This window comes from Lepisosteus oculatus, chromosome 9 (genome assembly GCF_040954835.1).
Source record: "Lepisosteus oculatus isolate fLepOcu1 chromosome 9, fLepOcu1.hap2, whole genome shotgun sequence".
In the NCBI taxonomy this organism is placed as follows: Eukaryota; Metazoa; Chordata; class Actinopteri; order Semionotiformes; family Lepisosteidae; genus Lepisosteus; species Lepisosteus oculatus.
The window spans coordinates 524,907-551,011 of record NC_090704.1 but is presented as its reverse complement, the minus strand read 5'-3'; the positions used below and the strand labels follow the sequence as shown (position 1 = coordinate 551,011).

Genomic DNA, 26,105 nt, shown 5'->3' with positions numbered 1-26,105 from the left:
GTAATGCCTGTTGGATGCAGTCAGGATGACGGGAGCTGATGATTTTCCTTCTTCTCCTCCCGCAGGTGTAGATATTCTTCGTCAGCTTGGCCTTACAGGCAGCAGAGAGAGACACTCCTCAGGGACAACTGCTCTCCCGTCATCCTCTCCTCCACCTTTTCCTCAGGGCATCCTTCTATCAGAAGCAGGAGTTACTCTAACAAGAGGTGCTCGCATTGAGGCTCCAACAGCGAGGCTGTTCTCCACTGAGTTCGGGAGCGAATTCACAATCATTGTGAGCCTGCGCTCAGAGAGAGTGAACAATGCTTTCCTTTTCAGTGTCAGGAACAAGAAAAACAGATTACAGTTTGGCATTCAGCTTTTGCCGAAGAAGGTCGTCATTTACATTGCAGAGAAGACGTCAGTCTTTTTTAATTACAATGTGCACAACGGGCAGTGGCACTCCTTTGCCATCGGTGTCCGTGAGCAGTCGGTGTCCTTGCATGCGCAATGTGGAGGCCAGTATTTCAACAAGGAGACACATGCCAGGCCTCAGCAGCTGAGCTCTGAAGGCTTCCTCACCTTAGGAAGGATGAACATTAAAGCTGTTCAATTTGAAGGTGTAATATGTCAGTTGGACATTTATCCCTCTGCACAGGCCTCTACAAATTATTGCAACTATGTGAAAAAACAGTGTCGCCTTGCAGACACATACCGATCACCAACCCCTGACATAGGTACAGAATCTAATGGTCATATGACTTCAAACCTGCATGTGGTGGAATCCCAGGTAAACCCTACATTATCCGAGGATTCTAGAATGGAGAGAAAACCTGGAAGTGCCTCTGCTGTTTCAGGCAGTAGTGTTGTGTGGCACCAGGATTTACATCCCAGGTCTTCCGAAATCCCAAATCCAAGAGCTCTGCCTGAGGAATCCTTGCAGCTCCATCGTCGAAACACTTTTGAAAGTGGTTTGGCCACGTTTGGTGTGGGGCAGAGGAAAGGAACATCTTCGGCTAGGTCTGGATCCATGGGGAGTCCATCGGAGAATGCCACTGAGAACGACAGCCGAAATAAAGGGCACACTCCTGCCAGTGACGCCCCTCCGGCGCTCCCGCCAGCCAGGCAGGGTAAGATCAAAGAGATCCTGAGTGGCAGCAGCAGATCCAGGCAGTCGACAGATGGTTTACTGGGAGGTCAGCTCAGAATTAACACCACTTTGTACAGGGCACCCCAGGAAACTGAAAATCTGGTGGACATGTGGGAGGAACCTGCCTACACTGAGACAAACTACAACACCGACAAGGTCTATGACCTGGACATGGGAGATTATGACTACAGCTATGGAGAAATGGACTACTCTGTTGATTATGATGGGCTACAGGGACCGAAAGGAGAGCCTGGTCCCCCGGTGAGTCTTTATCACTGTTTTGGTTAACGGCAGATACAGTAGAAATGTGTTTTTAGAGGTGCGTTACCGCAACATGTGAAAGATTATTTGAAAATGGTCTTCAAAAATATATTATAAGCTATCAGAGCTGATTTATACTGTAAGTGCCTGAAGACAAAGTTTCATCATTTTGGCCACACAGTGTATATTTACATTTCAGCGTAGCAATGAGCTGGTAGCTCTTCCAGATGTTTTTTTTTTTTTTATGTGTGCCAACAGATGGTTAAATTTCATAAGAGATGACAGAGATTTCTAAATTAAACCATTCCATCTTTTTTCACATGAACAGACTTTCATATATTTTCTGAACATATGTATGGAAAATAATCTGTGTTATTCTGTGCTGTGAACCTTTACTCTGAAGTATTTAGATGATGCCTCTCAGACATACAGAACAAATCTGAATTTGATGTGGCACTGTCTGTGATTCCCAGGCGTCTGTCCGAGTTTAAGATACACAGTAGATGGAACAAATCTTGAGCTAAAATGTGGCAAGTGAGTTATGCTCCCTGGCTCCTAGCATTAATTTAGCTGAAAGCTGTTTTTTTAGTGCTGTTGTTGATGGTGATGAAAATCATCCTGTGATGGAAATTAGAAATCATTTTATTTTTTATTTTTCCCTGTGTTGCCATTTGTCTCTCAAATGAGAAATGTCTCAAGGAGCTCTCTCTTCCACCTGGGTTACACTTTTCAGTTAAAGCCTTTTCTCTGCCTGATGCTAAAATATTAATTCCTCCTTTGTTTCTGTAAGACTTGACTGCTGTATTGCCTTTCTTACTAGGGCAGCTACAGTGTACATCTACATCCTAAACGTGTGTAAAACCTGTGGTGGAGAAGATTTCTTTGAATGGAGATCTTGTGAGTCCCAGTACCAGGCTGTCTGTCGGTAGCATTTGTTTCCTGAATATTTTTAATATTTAAAGTGGTGTTTGACAGTGAACCATGTGTTTTAGTTTCCGAGACATTGCCACATGGGTCAGAGAAAACTCCTGTCCTAAATCACAGATACCCACAACACAGCCACTCTTCCATGCCTGTTACATATACTGGGAGATCATCCCACAGCTTTCTCCCTGTTTTCTAAAAGACATTGTCAACCCAGGTGAGGTGGCATATTATTTATGATATACTGTACTAGACTGAGCTACACCAGAGTGTTTTGAGCCGGAGTGATTTGTATCAGATGCAGATGAAACAGCTGGATAAGACCTGCGAATCGATTACCTTCTAAGTGGCTGAATGGGCTGCTGTTGTTTGCATACTTGCTGGTGCTCTTATAAACACAGTGGGTTTTACCACAGCAGTTAACTTGTACAGCGTGTGCACCTCTGGAGTCCTGACGTTTGCCCTGATTCCCTGGTGCTCTGGGGTGCTGCACCCCTACCCAAGTCGAACATCCACAGTGCCTGGATCCTAGTCTCTGGATAGACGAACATCTTAAACTTTTTTTCTTCACTGTAATGGAATAGTTACAAAACCTTTGTGTACACTTAATAAAAGTCAAGCTCTACAAGTCTCTCTGAAAACTTTTATTTAAAGTTTTTATGAGAATCTTATCTAAGTTTGGTGATTTGCATGTTCAATGATGACACCTTTATGCAACACTGTATTCATTGCACATGGAATCACCCAGCAAGTTATTGGGTCCCTGTTCTTAAATGAGAATTACTGTTAATTACTGCCGAGGAGCAGACTCCACACAATAAGCTGTCCGGAGCACCAAAACCGTCCATCCAGACTCTCCCCATTTCCGTCTTTAAGACTCTCAAAGTCCTGTCTTTTTATGGTAGTGAAACAAAAATTGTTTTAACCTCTAATTTAGTTAAACTTTTTATGGGGGGATTATTACTTCTCTTATGCACTCTATACTGTGTGTGTGGTATTGCACAGGGTTCTGAGTTTTTTAAAAGCATTTATAAATAATGTGGTATTATCATCAAAGCACAGCTTTGTGTTAAATGGACACCAGTGCAGTACGGGTTGCACACTGCAGTACGATCAGCGTGTGATTAAATCTGTTCAGCACAAGGTGCTGCAGCTCAAGGCGAGTGGCTGAGCGGGTGAACAGCTCATGGGGCAGCAGAGGCACCAGAGAGCTTGTCTCTTCAAAGGGACACACTTTTTAATGCATTTCCAAACCACCACTGTGGTTTTATCCCATCACTATCGTTTTATTTTTATTGTAAAATTCTCAGCCTTTTCTTATTTTCATAAGGACAATTTTCATAAAGTCATGATTTAAAAACGTTATTGATTGAAAAAAAAAACATGCAAGCAGATAAGGTTTAAGACACTGTCTTGTTCAAACTAGTATTCTCATCCAACTTTAATCAGAGTTTAGGAGCGCACTGTGCTGTCTTCTCTAATGGTTTCCTGCTTCTTTATGAGGAAGTGTGGTGTTGAATGTTTGAATGCAAAATCCTGTTCTGGCTTCAAAGTTTTCACACACACAGAGCGAATAAGGCCACTTTACTGGGAGATTTTTTGTGGATGGGAATTTACAAGATATGATCTCCAAACCCAAAACCTTATTTAAGAGAGTCAAAACACCCCATGATTTTAACAATAATTTCAGCTGTGATATACGGGCTTGTTCTCTAGCCTTTACTTTCTGTTGTGACATTCCAAGGTTGTTTGGACATTGCAAAGCAAACACAGTGATGCTGCTTCCTCCTGAAAGAAAGTAATTTTGTTGTATCTGCTACTCTGTTCACTTCTTAGGTGATACAACAAATCTCTTCCCCAAAATGTTGATCTGTTCTGGAATATTTTAAATAAACTTTCATGTAAGTGGCAAAATATTCTTAGGAAATGCATAGACAGTTATAAACCTTAATGGTATTCTTAACGAAATTCCCTGAAAATAAATATTAAAATGGACTTTTTCATCATATCTTTTTCACAATGCTTAATCTGCATCACTAAGATATTTTCTAAAAACAGTAATGTGTAAATTTGACGTAATCAGAGTTCAGCAAAAGACCTCTGAACTGTTTTCTTTCATATTAAACAGATGAACGATGGCTGTCTATCATCTTTTGTATTGGCAACACTCAGGTCTTCTCATGCTGCCTTGGCTTCAATTCGACTTTAATCTCTGGCAATTATTCAGTTTTCAAATCATTCTTGTGCTTAACTGCCTGCATTAACATTCAGTACAGTATCAAATGATTACACCAGTGGTTGTGTTTGGGTTTGTTATTTACACCAGGAGTCGTCACATAGCCCCGTACCTGCAGGGCTTTCCAGTGCAGATAGTAGAGAGAGGAACACAAGGATTTACATAGTCATAAAATAGGGGAACAAATTAATAAAGATAATTAGGTAAACCAGCACATGAAAGCTTATATTTGACCTATTTGGCTTATTAATGCAATCTTTGAACTTTTAGTCAACTCTCGAGGTCATGTAACTCTTGATGTCTTTTCTTACTGAGACAGGGGGCTCATGAGGAGGATCTGCCCTCTCTGCTGTAACGTGCTCTACTGGTGTACCCTCAGCCCGAGGGACTGCTCTTCACATTATTAGGTCATTTTAAGCAGAAAGTTTTATCAGTCTCAGTTTCAGGAGAAATCGGAGGGCGTACTGGCGGTCACTTTTAGTTTTTTGTGAACTGTGATATTTGCTGTTATTGGACCAACGACAGGAAAAACTGGACACATTCTGGATATACTGTACTATGCAGACAAACTTTGAATGGTACACACAAGTACCAAGTGTCACTGCCCGCGATGGGCTCTGAGGAGCTTTTACAAATCTGGGCAGGCAGCGACAGGCAGGGAGCATGGAATGCCTTATCAAAATAACTGGAAATTATAGGTGATATGAAACATACCTATTGAAAAGGAAGTATGTTTAACAAAGTAAGACTAATCCATGTTTGTACAGAGCTTAGATTTTAAATCCAGGGCTCTTCAGATCTGTGTACCATCGTGGTATTCATTCTCCTTGGTAAACACTACTCAGTGTGACATGATTAGCTAGTCTTTGCTTTTAATATATACATAATATCTGTTGCCAGCTGTACTTGCTCTCCTCTTAATCGATGTCACCCATTTGCCTCATGTGGATGGTGTATTATATGCCACAAGCATCTGTTCAGAGGAATAATTGCAAGGTTAAAGAAGGCTTTCTTTTTTAATCTGCACTTACACAGTAATGGCAACTAAGCACACACACTCCTCTTCCACCTTTGTTATGAGGTTCCTGTACAGTCTTTAGTTCCCCATAATTAACAGCTAAGAACTGTGAAAAACGAAATGCAGATGGCTGTAGCGGAACCATATGCGATATGATTGTATCTGTGAGATCATGGTTGTGACGAGGAGGCGATGATGAACTACCTTGGTTCCAAACTTACACAGTTTAATGTTTCACATTTATGTCTCATCTCTTTTAGCATCAGTATCAGCTCCCTTTCCTGTGTAGATTTTCATTCGCTGGGGAAAAACAATTCAATTAATTTAGCGTGTTTCAGGGATTAGACAAAGACACTTTTCCAGAGCAAAGATGATTAGGCAGTTGGAAATGTCAAACGTCTCTGTGGAGAACGTTGGGTTGGCCAAGGTTCTTTGGGGATTTGAGAGAAGACACATGTTGCTCCTGAAGTTGTAAAGGAAGGAAATGTAAGGGGGCTGTATGTGAGCAGCTTTTGTTATTTTTAATCGTGTTCCAGTGTTCAGCCAGTTTTCCATTACCACCACCTTGCTGAAGAGTGGTTTTGTAGTCTGCAAGTTTCTAGATTGAAGCGTCTCACAGCAGCTTGCCTCCCAGCTGAAACCCTGTTCTTCTCTCGTGCTCCAGGGTCCCCCCGGTCCCCCTGGTTTGCTTGGCCCTCCTGGAAGAAGAGGCCCTCGGGTAAGTAGAGGTTTGGAGTCTCTCTGTGTGCTGTTGCTCTTTGTTGTGCAGCAAAGCCCCACACTCCTGCTTTCCCTTCGTTAGGGCTGCCCAGGGGCACTTTCTGTGCTATTAATCCTGTACGTTACAGAATGGGCAGACGTTCTGTAGTTTTTTATAGGTTTAGATTTAGATGCACTTGGATACGCCAGTTGTGCGTTTCTCACGTCCCGCCTCATCGCCGCAAGCCCTGCGGCCAGACGTGGGCAAGAAGGAGGAAGAGCGCGTAGACTTCCCTGGTGGCACTGGATGGTATTCTAGCTAATGCAAACGTTTGCAAAATGAGAAGGGCTAGAATGGCCTCACTCTCTGTGGCCGAATCCTGTCTCCTACAATGTGAGTCCTCCCCCAGAAGGCTAAAAGAACCTCGTCTCTTTAGACTAAGAGAATATGAGGACCTGATAGTATTCAAAATCCTAACAGAGATTCACAAAGCCAGCCTCGTGGATTTGTTGAGAATCAGTAGTGAATTAGAAACCAGGGACCACAGATGGAAACTGAGAAGGAAATGCATTTGAAACTGGGAGCAAGTGGAATTTTCTTGCAGAGAGGGCTGTGCCAGTGTGGAACCTGCCCCACTTAACAATAAAATAACTTGAGCAGAAGGTAGACAACTTAACTGTGTCTTGAAGAATGCCAATAATTCCAGCAGTGCACATCATATTGGGAAGAGGGGTCAGAGAGCGCCAGCGTTCAAACTAAAAACTATTTTTCCATCATCTTGGTACTAAGAGTCAGACAGGGACCCTCAAGCAAGTAGTCTGTATTGCTGGTTACTGCTCAGGACGTGCGTGTACAGTACAAGATACTTGCATGTTTGGGAAGGTGAAGCACTTTATCCAGTGCTTTGGGACAGCACTGCAATCAAAAAGCTGGCTGCAACAGCGGCTTTGTTTCCTCCTGCAACATCAAAGTTAGTAGCTTTCTGCAGATGGTAGCATTTTTTGGTAGAATTGTTAAACAGCTGTATTGAAACATCCGCTCATAAAAATGGGAAAAAAACAGGTCTGTGAGAGCCTCTCATGAAAATGAGAGGTAGACTAAGGACAGGTTCTTCATTCCTGTAACACATACAGGAGATCCCAGGTGGCCTTCTGAAAAAAAACCCACAAAGATTCCAAAGAAACCTAATCGCACTTTGTTCACAAGAGAGAGGAGTGCTCAATCTCTGAGCAGTTTTCATTCAGAAAAACAGATGAGACAATTCCTAAATTGTATCCTAAATACATCCTGTTTTTATGCTTTAAAAAGTGGAATTTAAAATTTCTCTCTCAATTTTGAGATCTCTTCAGAGTTAACTCTTTATATTGAGAGCGTAATAAAGTTAATAATGTGGGCTGAGGCGTTGAAGTGGTCTTTTAGAGGCGCACTGTAAAATCTCAAGTATCCCGGTGTCGGGGGAAGACGCCACCCCTGTTCTCCAGCACACGGGATTCCCGCAGCGTGACGTGTGCAGCATGGCTAAATAAAACTAACAACACAGTTACATGGCTGTGAACCTGACACACCAGGATGGAAACCCAAGTTTCCTGTTAGTTAGTATTGATTTAATTAAAAGGTGTGGTTTAAAGAGATTTTGTTTTTGGCGTGTGTGGGAAAGTGTGGTTCAACAATGTGCTCATTGATGCCTCCCTTCTCTGTGGTTCCCAGGGACTGCCAGGACCACATGGAAACCCTGGATTGCCTGGCCTGCCTGGTCCGAAGGTGAGCCCTTTGTACTGACATTTCAAGGACGGTGTTGAAATATTTCTCTAGTTTATTATCTGGTCCTTATGGAAGCTCAGAAGAGTGCCCCAGGCTCAATCCACAGTCAGGACAGAGTTCCTGTATTTTTCATTGTCATGAGTTTCATTCCCCAGATTCCAGCTCAGGATCTGCGATGCTTAATCCTAAATGGCTCATATTTTCCACAGAGCAACGTGTTCGTGCAGTACAGATCCTGATCCTGAGCTAATAAAATCTGTTGACGTATCAATGCATTCTGCCAGACACTTTTCTTAATAATAGAGTTAAGCTTCAAAGGTCTTACTTTACCTTTCAACATGAAAATAAATATTGTGATTTGAGATAGTTATTAAGTTATAAAAGACCAAATACTTCCCTTTCTTCCAGTTTCTCCATGCTGTTTGGTTTGATGGAAATGTCAATAAGCTGTAAGGTGCTGTTAGATAACAACAAAATACCTCTTTTTACCATTTGAAATGTATCAGTGGAGAGCAGATGCATGAAGAAAAAATGCAGGTATGGTGCACTATCAGACTGTATCCATGCTAGTATCTCCAAAGTGCAGAGTATAAATTTATCAAAAATTGAAAAAAGAAAAATTGCAGTGTCATTAGGGTACTTCTGAATCCAATAAACCTCTTAACTTTCACTGCTTTGGTAGACAGTTTGTAGTCGTATTGTAAAAATATCACAAACTGCAGCTCAAGAACTGTAGATCACAGTTTTTGGAAGAATTCCCTTTTCATTTTTTCTTGTTTTAAGCAATAACAAATTAGCCACCTGCACAAGCACATTTAGATTTCTGTCCTTCTCTCCCCTCACAAATGTACAGCAGAATTGTAGCCCAGGGCATTTTCTCCCAGACTACCACCTACTTCCAGTAACTGCTCAGTCCAGTAGAGGGTGGCGGTGAGCTGCAGTCTAACCCAGCTGACAGTGGGCTCAGGGCTGGATGCACCCTGGAGCGGATGTCGGTCTGTTTTATAGCACTCACATTCCCTCACGCTGCGTTTGCACTGTGGGGAAGCTGGAGCACCCAGAGAAGGCCGACGTTATTATGGGGTGAGCCTGCGTGCTCCCCACATTGGGACCCCAGGCTGGAGTTGAACCCAGGATCCAAGAGCTGTGAGGCAGCATTGCCCTGTATCACCACCAAGACTACCACCATCTCATAAACATTCAAAAATCCCCTTTTTGAAGCAATGCTTGCTTGAAGGCATTTTCCATGTTTTAAAATTCCTGTTTCCCAGTCATACTTTCGGAAACAATGAGCTCGTGTAGTGTTTTGGTAGTGGGACATGCAGATGCGTCTCTGCCGGCTACAGAAACATGGGTTGTTGTGGAAATGGAACTTGCTAAGGAAATGTTCAAAGCACATAGACAATAAGAACATTGATCCCACTACCTCAAAGGTGGGAGCTCTCCGAAAAGCCCGAGGAGGTTGACATTCCGATGTCTTGCGGTCCCGAAAAATCTTGCAGTCTGGTGCAGTTGGGCAGAACACAGTCCTGCAGCCAGCTCACTGAGTCCTTGCTGCAGCAGCCTTGCTCACCTGCCAGTTGCTTCCTGAGATGTGAAAAAGCTTCCTTCATGAATGGAACCCAGCAGAATTCCCTCTCACCTCTCAGCCCTGCGTCACATCTGGGATCTCCTGCTCCAAGCTGGCCTAAAGCTGTCTGGTGTTCCCTGGGATTGTACCTGCTTTGTACGCTGAGTGCCGTGGACCATGTGCAGATCCACATATTCTGGTCCCTTGCCAAACGCCATTGCAAGCGAATTCTCAGTTTCTGCATTCAGGACAGGGTGTGAGGGTACACAGAGGCAAAGCCTTTAAATTCTGTCTATTATATTCACTGGAGGGAAGAGAAATTTATTTCTAAGGTCATTAAGCTGCAGATACAGTACATATGACTTGAAAAGAGAAAGAAAATTGAAAATGAAATGCAACACGTAGATCACAAAGGTTTCTGTAAAAAATCTTGATATCTTTACATGTAATAGGTCTTCCAAGTGGCCTGACTCTTGTGTGGCATGGTTGCATTCAGTTAAATTCTACTTTTGCATTTCACATGATTAACTAAACCTTAACGGAATTGAATGGCGGTACTAAATTTTGCTGGGCGGTTCTTCATAGCACAGACCAGTGATAGAAACACCCAGCACTCCCCCTGCACAGTTGTGAGGAGAGGTGATCTGGGGGTTTTACCATGAGGTGCTTGGAATTCTCTGCATGTGAGGTCACAGGAAACAGCAGTGTGATGACCTGTCAGATGAGTCAGACACCAGACTGAGACACTGCTGCAAAACACATTGTGAAGAAAGACAAAGCCTGGCTCGAGCATTTCTCTTTATTTTTAGGTTCTGTGCAAATCTGTCATTGGTTAGAACAGAGATAGGAGCCTTTTATCATTTCTGAAACATACTGGGCTGTATAAAAAGCACAAGAATCCACTATGACAAAATGAGCATGAAATGAAAGGACAAGAAATACACACAGAAATATACCAGATGGCAGATGTATATAGTTTTGAATGAAACATTTTTATTTTCTTTGTAAAACTCCACAAGTCAATTGGCAGGGGCTATAGCCCATCAGTGAGAGTTGTGCTGATTTCCATCCATGTGGTGACTGGGATCTTTTTTGTGTCTTCTTTTCATATAACCAAATGTCTCCTGTTGAGAGCAGTAGTGCAGAATGACATGTTTGCATGGTTATTCTGAGGGATCATGGTTTTTTGATCTGGAGAGGTGACAACCTGTCCATGTGGCCAAGGTCCCCAAAGCCTGAAACATGGAGCCGGGGGGCAGCGGGTAGGGTGGGGATGAGTGTGGACTGGGAGGGGTACTGTGCAGCAGTGGTGTGAGGTAGGGGCTGTCTTATCTGAGGCACTTCAGCTTCTAATGTCATTGAAGGAAGTGTTATTGACATCAAGTCTGGCTTTCATCCATTAAAACAGACAAATTAAATTCACCAAGAGATAAATTTCTGTTTATATCAACCTGATATCACAAATAAATGGATCCAAGACGTGGGTTTACATGTCTTATTACTACTGTACTTTGAAACATGATCTCTGTAGATCTTTCCTGGCATTAGTTTTCTCTTGGAAACTGAAACTTTTCCTTAATTCATTAAAAGCAGAGTTTAGCTCTCAAAAGAATTCCACTCTAATTCATTTCAGTGATTCATCCTTGACATGTTCTGAAAACTGAGAAGCGCTAAGATCACTGCTCCCAGATGTGCACAGTACCGTACTCTATAACTCTGTTACTTCATTTAAATTCAGCCCGTGAATTCACAAAAGTGAAAAGAACATGGTTATAAAGTGATATGTACTTGGGCAAAACTCAGGCCATATAGCCATTATTAACAGGCTGGAAATACTCTGAATTTGAAATCTGCTGTATTTGTATTTGAACCATGATGCAGTGAATTCTTGTGCAACAGGGTGCCAAAGGAGATCCGGGACTGTCCCCAGGCCAGGCTCCACCTGGAGAGAAGGTAGGGTGTCCATCTCGGGAGCCTTTTGCTGCTCACCTGTAAACTGTGTCTATTTTTCTCCCTGTGCTTTTCATATTGGGACATTATTTAATGACTGTTCTTTTTCTAATTTCTTTAATACATCTTTTTGACATGGATTTTTCTCCTCGCTGTTGTAATTTCTTGTGCTTCTGTGACCTCTGCTCCCTGATTTATAGCTGGCTGTACCCCTGTGTTATTGTTAGCATGCAGTGCAGGGTTGAGACACCCCAGTGTCGATGAACTCTGGGCTTGCTCTGTACACGGAGAGGGTTTGGAATGCAACGGGGCTGCAGCAGGCTGTTTACAGGCGTGCCAATCTCAGTAGTTCCCCTGTAACATTTTTAAATAAAGTTTGATTTTCAGCTCTGCCCCTAGCCAATGTTTTAAGACAAAGTTTCGACATAAAATAATGACATACTGTAAGTCACAACTAGGCACTTGAAAGGTCAATTAAATATGAAGGACCCATAAGACACGCACACTGATTGAAAAGTTAGCAAGCATCCATTCTCCGCTTCAGTTGGTGAATCCTTTAATCACCGGAGCTACTGGATCTTTCCGAACTAGAGGGGATCATGAAGCTGAAGATCCATGTTTTCCTTCCAGGGTGACCCAGGGTTTCCAGGGCCGCTGGGACAGCCAGGTGTTCCAGGTGTAGAGGTGAGACTGTGATCAAGAAACTGGGCAAATGCAATGTGGTATTTTTACACTGGTAAACCTGTCGGACAAATGAAGAGACAAAGAGGTTCCAAATGTGAAGTCTTGTGGATTTTAATGAACACACCAGGGCGCTCTCAGTGTCTTTTTCAGCTTATATACTTTAGCTCTGTTTGTTGTTTTCAGTATTAATAAATTAGTAAGTATTCAGTATTAGTAAATTCAGTAAGATTTTGTTTTGCTTTGAAATGTAAACTCGCAAGAAATGGGGCGCTGTGTGGAAAGCAATGTCAGCAGCCCCATGGGTTAATGTAGGACTTGTTCTCACCAGCCACGGTGCTGGAATCTGTCTCGTACCCCTGCAGCTGAGCACATGTTGCCAACTGCCATCCTAACAGTGTGGGCAGTCAGAGTAAAAACAAGCACAGGGAAGTGAGTAACATCAGCTGATACAAGGGCCGCTTTACATGAGCATTCATTCAGTGTTACTATGACATGGGTTATAAAGCTTCAAAAAGAGGAATAGTGAGTAAATCTATTTATTTACTCTGAAAACAGATGCACTGAAGAGATGCTAGGTTCATGATTAATTTTATGATATGGTTTTGGTATTTTGTCTAAGTATTTATAATTGTATTTTTATCCAAGGTGAGTCACGTGAACTCATTCCTCAAGTCCCTTAAAGTTTATGGAAGGTCTTAATCCCTAGTTTAATACTTAAATTCAGTTTCATAGCTTTATTCTGTTTTCATACCTGATTAGTTTGGAAAGTGGGCAGCTTCCTTCAGAAAAACAATATTGCAGCCATTTTTTCAAGAATGCATGAGATCCTGGAATCAATAAACTACTAACTGCCAAGTGGGGTAGATAGGCTACATGGCCTCCTCTCGTTTATACAGTACACCTTGTTTTAGTGGCTTTATCTCAGTCTTTTAATAAAGTACAGTAATTCACTTAAATGTGGAAATTGTTTCATGTTGGACATGCTGGACCCTTCTGTTAAGAAAATACCGTGCTTCCAGATTTTTATGATATCCCTGCAACTTCTCATGACCTCTTGTTAATACCTTGTACTGGATTTGCTCTGCTTGGGTGGTTTCAGTTGAAATTAGTTGCTCCAATCTGAGGAAAGAATTCAGTCATAAATGTCCACCCATTATATTTCAGACTACACAGAGGGATATACTGTATGTAAGACAATATCCTTGGGCAGAAGTTAACATTTTTACAAATCTTGTTTTTTCAAACAGGCAGAAAGAACAATGACTTTATCCATGTTCTTATGATTATGATAGACCCTTCTTTTCCTTTTGAAAGTCTGAACTAGTATTATGAGTCCAAGGTGAATTCTTTAGATTTCCATTTATTGAACACTTATTACACAGATTAGACATCAACCAATGTGATAGATTTGTCTTGTGGCACTCAGTGTATTTGTTAAAAAGAATATTTACTTTAATAACTCTTTGTATGAGTAGTGCAATATGATTTTATGATTCAAGTGAGAATGCCCAGGGCAACAGAACCCCCAACAATGTATTATTCACTGTATTATGGTTTGTTCTAACTTTAGTGCAGGTCAGGAAATGGTATTCACTTGGGAACAGCAGAAGTTCAGGACAACAGACCACATTCTAGGTCAGCAACACCAAGCAGATGGGCTGTGACCGGAGCCCTGAGTTATCCTACACATGTGAGCTATGGTGCACATGCTTAAGGGCCCTTTCTGAGTGCTGTTTCCTAAAGATGCACTAGACCCGTGAGTGATGAGGAGGGCTTGGGTCATTTCAGAAATACCCATTGTCCAAGAGTCAGGATTCAGATTGTGTGCAGGCATTTGATATGAGCTATTGCAGCACATGTGTTGGTGTGTCATTTCTGAAAATGCCATCTGCAGTTCCCTCTCCTGGCTGACATTAGTACCACCCTGAAACCTGCTGGGATTGTTGGTTTCTTTGCAAATTATTGTATGTTTCATGGATACATACATACAATTTCTAGATAATTGCTGGAATATGGTTAAAAATGTTTTCCTACTGAATGATCACAAACTACCCTCCTTGGTCACTGGATTATTGTTAGAAAATGTTAATAGCTTTTTCTTGAAAGGTGAAAGCTGAAAAGGTGCCAAACATGCATACAGTACAGTCCTTCTGGTTGCAAATTATTCAGATATTAATGTCTTGTTCAGTTTATTGCAGCTCTCTGCTGTCCTACAATAAAATATGTAGTTCTTTTAGTGCAGATATAGTACAGATTCAAGGAAATAGTTATAGAAGTATAACATTTCAAGTGCAACTGTCACCACTTGGCACAAATAATTTAAATTAGCTGTGGCCCGTGACAGGGATGATTTGCAGAGGTGATATTATCCTCTTAATTTTTTAGTTTTTTTAGTTGTGTAATTAAATCTTTTCTGCCTGATACTTAATGTTTGTTAACACAACCCTATCCTGTTCTGTTGTTATTTATTAAACTATTCTTTCCTTCATTGCTTTGGAGAACTGGAGTGGTCTCTTGACCAGGTCCTCATTATAAATAAGAATTGACTTTCAACTGACTTACCTGGTTAAATAAAGAATTAAAAAATACAATGTCATAGTGCAGTTGGTGTTATTTATATTTGTCCTTTGTAATGTACCACAAACGTAAGGACGTAGGAATAAATCTGAGATGTATGGAAAGCTCCCATTGTTTTCTGCTATTCTAAATTGAAAAAACCTGCTCTGGTGTCATAAACGTGTCAGTTCTTTTTTTGACAACGTCTTTTGTTTCCTCCTCACTCGCTGTCTTGAGTTCTGTACAGTATTATTAACTCTAACTGGGGGAGTGTTGTGACAGCGACTGGAAATGAGTTAGATGTTTTGGCCAGTTTCCAGCATTCGAAAGGAAAAATTGCTCGTTGATGAAGGCAGGCAGCCTGTGTTTTATATAAACCTGGGTACATTCAGCGGAGAGGATTAATTCAACATAGCTCATCCACAAGTGAGCAAACGGCGGACTGGTGAGCAGAATTTAAAGAGTACTGGCTTAGATTTTCATCCATCCAAAAAAGCTGAAAGCCTTTGATGCATCTTCTTCCCCTCTGTGGCAATGTGAACTGATAGCTTTTTGATCCACTTAAAGGGATAATGAAAAGCAGATAAGCCTTCATGCTGGCTGAAAGATTCTTTTCAATGGTTGTTACCTGCAGGGTCCCAAGGGGTACACAGGGCCACCAGGGCTGCCGGGGGAACAGGTGAGTCACCCCTTTGCTTCCACAGACAAGCGTGACCAGTCAGGAGCTAACTGCAGGTCAGCAAAGACTCTCACAGGCTCAAGCTGAGCCTAGACATCCACAACTCATATTGATGACTGTCAGACAGTGGCCCAAGTTAAATCAGAGCTTCCAGCCACCCTTCATGAATTACAAACCAAGTACTGATCTGGACAGGTCGTTTGATTTGGTGGCAACATTACACTTAAACAGTGCAGCTCAATTTGCAGGGGAAAAAGAAGAGAAAAGGCACACTGAGCAGAGACGACAGTTTCTTGTTCATTAAGAGAAAAGGTACAGTGTGGAAAGTCTCTTTAGTAAGAGTGTAGGAGGAGTTCAGGATTCTTGTGAGCCTCAAGACCGCGGGACGAAGCTTGTCTCCTGGTGATGAGACGCACAGGCTGACAGGAAGAGGGAGGAAGAAGGGCTGCCATTAGTGTCTGTCTTGTTCCCCGGCCGGCCGTGTCGGGGAATGTGCTGATTTCTCCTCTTTTATCCCACGCTTCCTGTTCCTCCATAGGGAATCCCAGGACCACCAGGAACGGCTGGGGCAGCAGGTTACCCTGGCAGGCAGGTGCAGTAACTATGCTACACATTCCTTTTCCAGGGTCTCCTTCCTTCACCCCAGTGTCAGCTATATTTAGCGCAGTGTATGGAAGAGTCAACACTGCCGCTGCCGGTAAAAGAGACATACTCCCAGTGTCGTGAATATACTGTAAATGCTTGGCAGCACGTGCACAAGAATGCCGTTGTTGAAAGTTATACCTCTTTGCCATCAGACCAGTAATCCTTTAGACAAGCAGGACTGAACAAGCCGTGACTTGAAATACAGTCTCTGATATGTCAGCTGGGAGAACAAAAGTTTGCATAAACAAAAAGAAAGGGTCTGTCATTGTACTGCACAGTATCCTGAATGATTTGCTGTTAAAGAGTTGTGCAACCTTAAGAACCAAGTGTAAGGTTTTCCTAACACCTCAATAGCAGTGAAAATTTATTTCACACTAATAAAGATTTACATTGTGAAAACAGACTTTAATCACACCAATCTGGTATGTGTGACTGTTTAATTTTAAACATATATATACAAAGCTCCTTAATGTCTAACTTATATTTATGTAATTGAATTCCCTTCCTTTTTCTATTATGAACTTGTTGGTGTTGCATGGTCTTTAGCAACATCTCCTTCTGATAAATGCTTTGTGTCTACTTGTTCCAGGGCTTGGCTGGGCCAGAAGGTAACCCAGGTCCTAAAGGTGTCCGTGTAAGTAAAGAGTCTGCACAATGAAGAGCACTTGCAGGCCTTTCCTGTCTTCAGTGCCTTGTAGAGCTGTTTGATTAGAGGATGACAAGTTGATCCCAGAGTTGTGAGAGAGTGTTGTGCTGTGAGCCCGTGATTTTAGCGTAGTGCATCACATTGGAGTATGTTGTCTGTTCCCATTTTGGTTAAAGGCAGCATAATTCAGACTCACCCCAGGCTGAGGGTAGAGCAGAGGGTATTTCCTGCTCAGAGCAGAGCTTGATTCCTTCTCTAATGCAGCCTAATGAAGAGGAAGACCCAGGTGATTTGAAGGAAGGTGTAGCTAAAACGGCCAAGATCCCACAGACTGTATGTACTGCAGGCTCAGTCAACGGCCTTACTTTGCAGACAGGTAGCAGACTGTAACCTTGAGTAGCCACTGAGCAGCCATGATCACAGTCAACAAAAACACAAAACACTGCCGACACCTACAGGCTATAGACCTTTGTACCCACTAATTGACTGAATACAGTTGCTGGGGGAAAAAAAAACATAACGATTGTGCTCATGCTCTCGAGTGGGACTGGCATCTTTAAAGCAGCGTCAGTGTTCAATTAAAATAGAAACAGCAAAAGAAAATACAGTATAATAAAGTGAAACCGATGTTCTTCAGAGTTTTCTTATTGCTGTATATTATGGGTTAAGGCTGATGGTTTCCTTGTTTCACTGCCCACGTAATTATAGGCTAAAGGGCAAGAACATCTGGAACTCTACAGAACTTTTCCTTTGGGGAGGTGGTAGTAAACATCTGTGGTTTTGTTGAAGGTTGCTGTACAGTACCTATGAATAAAAGTAGCAGACTGTACAGTAAGTGATACAGTACATTATGTACTGTGTGCTACTGAGCTGAACTGGAAGGAGAGGGTGGAAGGGTTGTGAGTGAGAGTTACTGATGGTCACCCTCCTTGGTGACGTCCAAACAAGACATGAGCAAAGTGGAGCACAATTCATTGCTCCGGGGTGAAGGAGACCCAGATCACATATTTATTTTTTCTAACCTGATTGCGAACGGGATGAATTGGTACTTGTCCACAAGTTCGTTGTCCTTACCGACGTAGAGGTGGGGTAAAGAGATGAGGTTTGTGCCCCAAATGAGCCATTTCAGAGAGTTTACATATTACGCCAAGTTTGGCTTTGCATTTTACGTTGCTTGATTTGATTTAGTTGACTTGTTGGAGGATGAAAACAAAAAAAACAAACAGAAAACAGACACATCGGTTCTCAAAGGCCCCCCCTGTGTTTCCTCAGCTATTACAGTCAGGAAATGAAGTTTTAAAAACTCCAAGTTACCAAGTCTGTTAAGATTGCTATTTGCAAAGCCTCTTTGCCAGCACATAAACCCCAGGAAGGCTCAGTGCTTTCTAAACATCTCCCTGGCTTGGTGAAGGACTTTATTTATTGGAACAATATTGTGTCGGCCTTCTGGGCCTAAGTGGGAGACGGAGCCGATGGAAAGCAGCTGCTCAGACAAGCGAACAGTGGCTTCAGGGTACTCCTCACTCGGCCTTATGGGCAGCCTCTGCCACAGACGCTCTCCGGGAACGGTGCGCCGAGTTGGGGGGGGGACCGCCAGATTCTCAGGGAGGGGCTCTCTCTCAGTGTCTTAATTCACTTTGGCCATCAGACATGTTGGACCAATCTGAATGTGATCTCTACCTCTAGGCTGTGGGCTGAGAATGGGAGCATGTTTGTATATCTCTGCAAGGGTCGGGGTTGGGAGATCAGATTCTGGTGCGTGTAAGTAAGTGATTAATGAACAGCTTACCATCTGACCGGCACATCACAGACGCACACAGTGTGTGTTTCATTAGCGGATTATGTTTTCAGAGAGCTCCACATCCCGGGCTGGGGTTGTGCTATAGGGTTGCAACCACTGGATGAACCTGGAGCCTTATTTATCACAGGTACTGGATTGCGATTTGAAAAGTGAAAGCCTGGAACAAATAAGGACAAATACATTTCCAAAACAGAAATAACTAAGGCTGACACATAATAATTCAAGAGTACTGCAACCAGCATTAAGTATTTCCCCTCCTTCAGTCCAGACATCACGTTGATGCCCTCTGAGTGAAGCCTGTTCATGTTGCTGTGTGCAGGGCAGCTGAGCTCAGCTTGGATTGACAGGGGCTGTAGGCCTCCAGGCTGACAGACACACAGATGCAAGAAAAAAAGCCTATGACATCCGCTGTGTGATATTGACTGATATTAAAAATCTGAAAAGACACTTACACAAGAACTCTTAATAGCAATAGCATACAAATAGAAAAAAAATATAGAATAAAAAAGTGTAACATGGTTGTACTGTACAAAGGTTCAGAGTGAAAACTGAGCTTGTGACTGCTGTGTGTGTTTCAGGGTTTCATCGGCCCCCCTGGGGTGGCTGGTCCACCTGGCCTGGAGGGAGAGAGGGTGAGTCCAACAGCCTGAGCCCTTCTTCCCAGTGCAGAGACACCACCGCACACTGCACACACACACCTGACATGGAGAGACAGCACTGCACACTGCACACACACACCTGACACGCAGAGACAGCACTGTACACTGCACACACACACCTGACACCGAGAGACAGCACTGCACACTGCACACACACACCTGACACGCAGAGACAGCACTGCACACTGCACACACACACCTGACACCGAGAGACAGCACTGCACACTGCACACACACACCTGACACCGAGAGACACTGACACTTGTTTATCAAGCACACAGGAAATGGTTCCAAACGCACAACTGTATTTGTTCTTAGAGAGATTGTTTTAGATGTGCCTCCGTGGTCTCTATAGTTCTGTTGATAGGTAGTTTCTCCTTGTCCTGACAATGCCAGTAGCACTGTTGTTGTTATGATAGGACAGGATAGATAGCTTGGGAGAAAACACATAAGAAATGAACTTTCACTACAAAAAAGGTCTTATTTGGTTAAAATAAAATGATGGAAAAATACAGGTGGGATTCATTTGCTGGCTAGTGACATAATTAGTGGATGTTATTCAACAAGGAAGGTATTTGAACCAGGACTAAATTTCTTTCTGCTGTGGCAGTTGCAGAGTTCTGGCCTGATAACATGTGATATGTGTTTTAGCTGAAGATGAAACTTTTATCCTTGTTTCCACAGGGAGTTCCTGGCCCAATTGGAAAGAAAGGACCCAAAGGCAGACAGGTGAGTTGTTACCTGTGTGACACCAGAGCGAACACTAACACACACTGACAACTGTAAACGGCAAAACATTCTGGGATGTTGGAGTCTGGAATGATATTTGATTTTACCATAAATAACCCCGAGTTACTTTAAGTAGCCACTGGAGGGCAGACATTTATAGAGATTTGTTCTTTGAAAGATTCTGATTATCTTCTGTCTGTGACAGAATATGTGCTACCAAAAGAAAAAAAAAATAGAAGAACAGATTGATTCAAACAACTTTCCTTTCTATTAAAGACATTTATCTCATTTGCAATAATGACCAGGAGGCCCATTTGCACAGCAGGGTGTTCTGGAGTGCAGTGGGTAAAATACAGCCCCCATGTACTCCAGCTGCAGAGCACCTGTCCAGATGTGCCAGAAGTGGGGCTCCATCACGGGCCCAGTACAGAGAGAAGATGAGGGATGTGGGACTAATGAAAGAGTTCTGCTTTTCAGGGTGTCGTTGGTGATGTCGGCGAGAGAGGCCCCCCAGGTCCGGATGGGAGTGAAGTAAGTGTCACGCATTTTTGTTTGAATGCTAATAGGACTCTTTTTGTGCAGATATTTAGTAATCGCGTACACTCTTATATCTCTTTTTGAACATGTGTTAGTATTTTGTGGCTACTGGAATGCAACACCGGATGACAGGAATATCATCAATGTGAGCAGCATTGTTCTTGATGACCACTCTGAGCTCACCAACGCTCTCTGTGTGCCCATGGGTGCTGTGCTGGTGCTAGCCTGTAGCGGGGTGTTTTTTTTTTTTTAAAGGAGCAAGTTGCATTTAGCTTAGATTTTTTAAAATTCAAATTTTCAGTATGTTCATAATCAGAAGGATGCAATAATCCAATAGTGAAAACATCAGCACTATTAAGACGAAAGTTTGAATTCTAAAATTCTAATTTTAGTAGCGAAATAATTGCCTCGTTTTGCTTGTTCTTTTTTAAGCTTTTTTTTTCTCATAGAACAATAAACAACAACAGAAGAGAGTAAACAAAAACATGATTGCAATCACGCTGGGTTTGTTTATTATAGCCTAAAAGCCATATTGCAATTTTCAAAGGAGCTGTGAGGAGATGGGTGCATGTAAGAACGACAGACAGAACTTGTGAGTGGTGTGCAGCTTTCCCAGATGTGGCGTTCAGTGTGTGCGCGGCACACTGGCACACTCTGTAACTGGTGTGTGTGTGTGTTTCTCAGGGACCTGCGGGTGCAGCTGGAAGTGCGGGCTTTCCTGGGCTGAGGGTGAGTACTCTGAAGTCCTTCTGCCCCTCTGCCTCGTCTTGTATCTAGGCCAGACAGAACAACACAGGAGCTGATCCGTGACCTCTGTCCTGCAGCTGGAAGTGGACTGACGGTTTTTCTCTGAGGGATCCTGCCTTCTGTCATCTCTGAATTTCCAAAAACCCATCTATACACTCACTCCCTCATTTTGCCTTTCAAATGATGCAGTGAAGGTTTTGAGAAAGGCCCAAAGACCTGGGGTGTTACAGAGACTTTCAAAGAATTGGATTATTTTCAATTAATTTAGCTGTGTACACCCATAGATTGTTGCTGAAAAGCTGAATTGTGATTTAGCAGCTACTGTACTTCTACAATAGTGATTTGGCTGCAGTTCTATAGGCATTTCCTACTCGAAACTGAATCTGCTCCGTATTTAACAGTAGAGGAAATTCATGCTGTATTTTATTTGAGCGAGCTGTGGTACTTTAATGTTAGTGAAAACCATTCCTTAGCATGGGTTTTCAGAACTTTGCAAACACATTTAAGGCTTGGACACTGTTCAGGTGATGCTCAAGGCCAGGGACATTAAAGAGAACAAAAAATATCCCAAAACATTGTCCTTCTCTGAAACCTGGTTATAAGGCTTCAGGCCTCTGCTCAACACCCAACAACTGTTTCCTCACTGTATGTGGAGTCTACTGAACCACAGCCCGTTACTGCAGAATAAACACAGAAAAGCAGTGTTACACCTAATGTACACTTGGTGTCGCCGTGTGAAACCTGCATGAAAATAAAGAGATCCCTGGTGACAGAAGCACTGATGGTTTCCCAAGACCTTGCTGTGGCTTAACGAGAAGCTGCTTTACTTCGAGTTTACATGGTTTTACTTCCTGAATAACGACGGACCACTCAGGCTCCACAGATACAGTACATGTACCTGATGGTTCTTGTGCATCAGCGGTTTATTAGCCACAGGAGGATGGAAGATCTTGGGTTTCACATGTATGATGAATATGAATATGAAATTAAACAGTTTATGCAGCTTGTTCATTTGAAATTTCCACTTTTGTAAACATAGCACGCTGTGAGAAAAATAGCATTTGAAGCTGAAACATTTGCATGACATGACGTAAGCAGACAGGAGAGCTCTCACACAGCAGGATGAAGAGCTCAGCAGAAATAATTGAATCATCTTTGCAAAGTCATCTTGTGTGTTTTACACCTTATGCAATTGGAGCTGAGAGAGACTATGAATCTGTTTAGGGTGGCTTATAAAATAAGCTAAAAGCTGTTACTGTACCAGTACCAGCTATTTCCTCCTACTCTCAGACTTGTGGTAACAGTATTTCTGTGTTTTTGTTCTGTGATTTGGCTGATGTCCTTGTCAGCAGCAACATTGTAGTAGCAGCTGGAATTGACTTAAATAATGTGATGATTCCTGGAAAGGGGACAGCAGTGTCAGTACATATACAACTGAAATTCAGTCATGCAAGTTTGAATTTCTAGCAGGAATGCACAGGTTAATTCACCATTCACTGGTGTTTAATTCCAGTTGTTGGGGTGAGGCGATCTGGTAATATGCAAAATATATTAAACATTTAATATATTTTGAAATGTTCGATTTTGAAATGAAATTATTTCAGTATAGCATCATCATTCAAGAACAGGGGTAGGAGTGCAAGGCTACAAACTACAAACTAAATGTTATTAAGAGAGGAATTCCTGAAATAACCAGTAGGCAAGGAAAGTGACGCTTGGTTAATGGTAGACTTACCCTCTGCTAAAACCATTAAAGAAAGAAATTGTAAAAACCTCTGTGAAGAATACATGTAGTAAGACATTAAAAGCAAAACAACTGCTTAATAGTTGTTCATTCAAACGTAGCAGTTCCCAATCTGATCCATTTTATGGAGTCTCTACACTCAGCTTTCTAGGAATTCCCCAGTAAGTCACTCTGGCTTAGAAAAGCCCAGCTTTCAGCACAGCTCATGCGAGAACATGTACTGCAGACAAGGCTAGAGGTACAGTAATGAGGGGATCTCACACACAGCTGCATCAGGCTGGTTGGTTTTCCTTGGGCCTCAATGACTGCAGGTGTGGGAGATGAGCTTCTAGAGCAGGAAAATGTTCTCTCTTTATAATCAGCTCACTGCCTGCAGCCACACAGGGAACTGCAAGGTAGACAAGAGCTTTTCTGCAGGAGAGATGATTCACTTTCATCTTATTCATCGTGTTGTTTCTGTTTCTTCTCTGTCTCTATAATGGTCTTACATGATTATAATCTTATTTTAAATAAAAGAAAGCAAAAGCATCAGCCATATATACAAACCATTACTCCGTTTATCGTAGCTCTTTAAAACTTTAAAACAGTGCCTTATTAAAATATTCAGACCTTTGAAAGGTTTCCTCGTTTTGTTGCTTTAATGCTTACAGTCATGACACTTTGAAGTATCAATATTTGTTCTATACAAAACCTACTCTACACATTCAAACGAAAAAACAAAAAGGGCATAAGGGGAATCTGCAAGGAAGAAGGAGTAAAAATTGCACCAGGCCAGTGTGAAACGTTGGTCGAGACCTGAAAAGAAATTGCTACCAAAGGTTTTTCCACCAAATATTTGAGTTCACGGGTCTGAATAATTATGTGATCAAGATACTTCCGTTTTTGCTCACATTTACTGTTACTTATTCTAGCCTTTAGTCTTCAGTTTGAACACGAGGTTTTGATCAAATCTTTAAAAACATCAGTTTAAAAACTTGTCTGCATAATTTTGTAATTTCACAGAATGAGACTCCATTCAGGGTCTGAATACTCTTGCAAGGCACTGTATGTTCTCCTGGAAGATGCAGTGAAATACCAGTTTGTGTTGAGCGTGTGATTTTCAGACAAACATCAGATTTGTTCTCCTAAGTGGCTGTGGAGTTGAAACTGAATAGCTGGTGCTGCCAGGAAGGCGATGGAAAACACATGTTACACTCCATGTCAGTCTAGAGAAATGTTTAAGTCAGTATTGGAATTCTTGAGCAGCACTTACAGTATACTGCAATGGCTGTAATTACTATTTGATATGCCCGCTTTCAAATCACTGTTTTTCATAAACGTATCAGAATCATTTGGAGTCACAGCTTGTCACGGGGTTGCCTATCTTCTAGGTAAGACATCTTCAATGTCATGCAGTAAAATGCATTGTCAGTCACAATATACAGTAGATCATGGCTTTTGACATGAAGTGCTTGACAGACACTTATTTTGATCTCAGAGCAGAGTATAGCATGACATCTACCTGTCCACATCAACAAAACAGTCAGCCGTTAAGAGGCTGACATGTCTCTGCTTTCCGGGAGCAGCCTGGCAAGATGGTGATGTAAACTGTGAATGGCAGCACAGGGTTTACTGCAACCTGCACCTTTGATTTATCCAGACAACAGTGAAGTTCAGGTCCTGTTTCCATGGGGACCTTCTGTGATTTCCAAATAGCCTCCAGACAAATTGCTCAGATTTTCCTAACTGGAGTAACTGAATCCGATCTTATTGACACAAAAGTAGCTGCAGAGACAGAACATGAGAAAGGCAGCAGACAGGAGGCCGCTATTCTATCCCTCCAGCTCTTCTAGTTTCTAGTAGCTAATTGATCTGAGGCTTAAGAACATGAATTTATGTCTCTGTCCCTCTGTCTTTCAACACACTTTAAATAAGCTGAATGTGTATTTACAGATGGTAAAGCTCCATTTCAGAATCGGAGCAGAACTCTTTACATGAGTTAATGATAGGGTTTTCATGCTCAGCAGTGATAATGTAGGATCTCAGGATAATGTAGAGTATGAAGGATTCTGGCAATACTGGCTAAAAGACACAGCTGATTGCTTTATATTTCATCATGCTGAACCATAGTACACCTCCTGGGGATTATACAGTAGTATACAGTATACCTCCTGGGGAGTATCCAGTATTATACAGTAGCATACAGTATACCTCCTGGGGAGTATCCAGTAGTATACAGTAGCATCCAGTATTATACACTAAATCTCCTAGGGAGTATACAGTACTGTGCAGTATATCTCCTGGGGAGTATCCACTAGTACTATAGTATATCTCCCTGGGATATCTCTCTAGTAGAATACTCCTGGGGAGCAAACAGTAGTATACAGTAGTATCCAGGATATCTCCTGGGGAGTACACATTGTTATACAGTGTATGTGCTGGAGAGTATCCAATAGTAGGCTGTAGGAAATGTATTTTGCAGTACCATCAAGGGAGGTTGTAATTTGGTATCAGTAATACAAAGGGACCACTCTGCATAGTGTGGAAAATGTATTTTCATGATTTATTTATTTTCTTCTTCTTATATTTTTTCTTCTATTTATTTTATTTTTATCTATTTTCTTATTATATCTTATTTTCTTATTTTTTATTTTTTTGTTTTCAAGTCCTGTTCACCTATAGGAATTTTTCTTGATTAAAGTGAGGGCATTTTGTGAAACCTAAACGATTTCTAAAGGTTAAAATGTATCACGCATATTTTGTTAACTGCTGCTCAGTCTTTTTAGACTCAGCTTGTTATTAAGCTATATTGTCACAATCTTAGCCCATGAAATAGGAAAACTATTAAACACTACTTGCTAAAACGTTTTAGAATAATCTGATTGGGTTTTATGAAGAAAATGTTATTGCGGAACACGTTCAGCCAGTTCAGCTGTCAGCTTTGAGATTTCTAACCATTAGTCACACTTCATAAATCATCTGAGCTTTATAGGCAAAAAGGTTTATTTATTAACTAATAAAACAAATATGACAAGTGTATCAAGATTTATAAGTCCTCTGCTGGGTTCTTTGATAGTTTTAAGATGGGTAACTTTGGTTTTGTGTGTTCTCATGTTAAAGAACGTGTAGTTTTTTTTTTCCCAAAAGTTC

At 41.9% G+C, this 26,105-nt stretch overlaps 1 protein-coding gene across 1 annotated transcript in view; it reads left to right on the top strand.

Moving 5' to 3' along the window:
• LOC102691221 (collagen alpha-1(XXIV) chain) overlaps positions 1-26,105 on the top strand; it is a 101,952-nt gene that overhangs the window by 19,716 nt on the left and 56,131 nt on the right. Inside the window, exons 3-14 of the mRNA XM_015355241.2 lie at positions 66-1,390; positions 6,233-6,286; positions 7,976-8,029; positions 11,499-11,552; positions 12,180-12,233; positions 15,424-15,468; positions 16,007-16,060; positions 16,703-16,747; positions 19,139-19,192; positions 19,904-19,948; positions 20,426-20,479; positions 21,170-21,214. Of these exons, the coding sequence (XP_015210727.2) occupies positions 66-1,390; positions 6,233-6,286; positions 7,976-8,029; positions 11,499-11,552; positions 12,180-12,233; positions 15,424-15,468; positions 16,007-16,060; positions 16,703-16,747; positions 19,139-19,192; positions 19,904-19,948; positions 20,426-20,479; positions 21,170-21,214 (1,883 nt within the window). The remainder of the gene's footprint in view (positions 1-65; positions 1,391-6,232; positions 6,287-7,975; positions 8,030-11,498; positions 11,553-12,179; positions 12,234-15,423; positions 15,469-16,006; positions 16,061-16,702; positions 16,748-19,138; positions 19,193-19,903; positions 19,949-20,425; positions 20,480-21,169; positions 21,215-26,105) is intronic.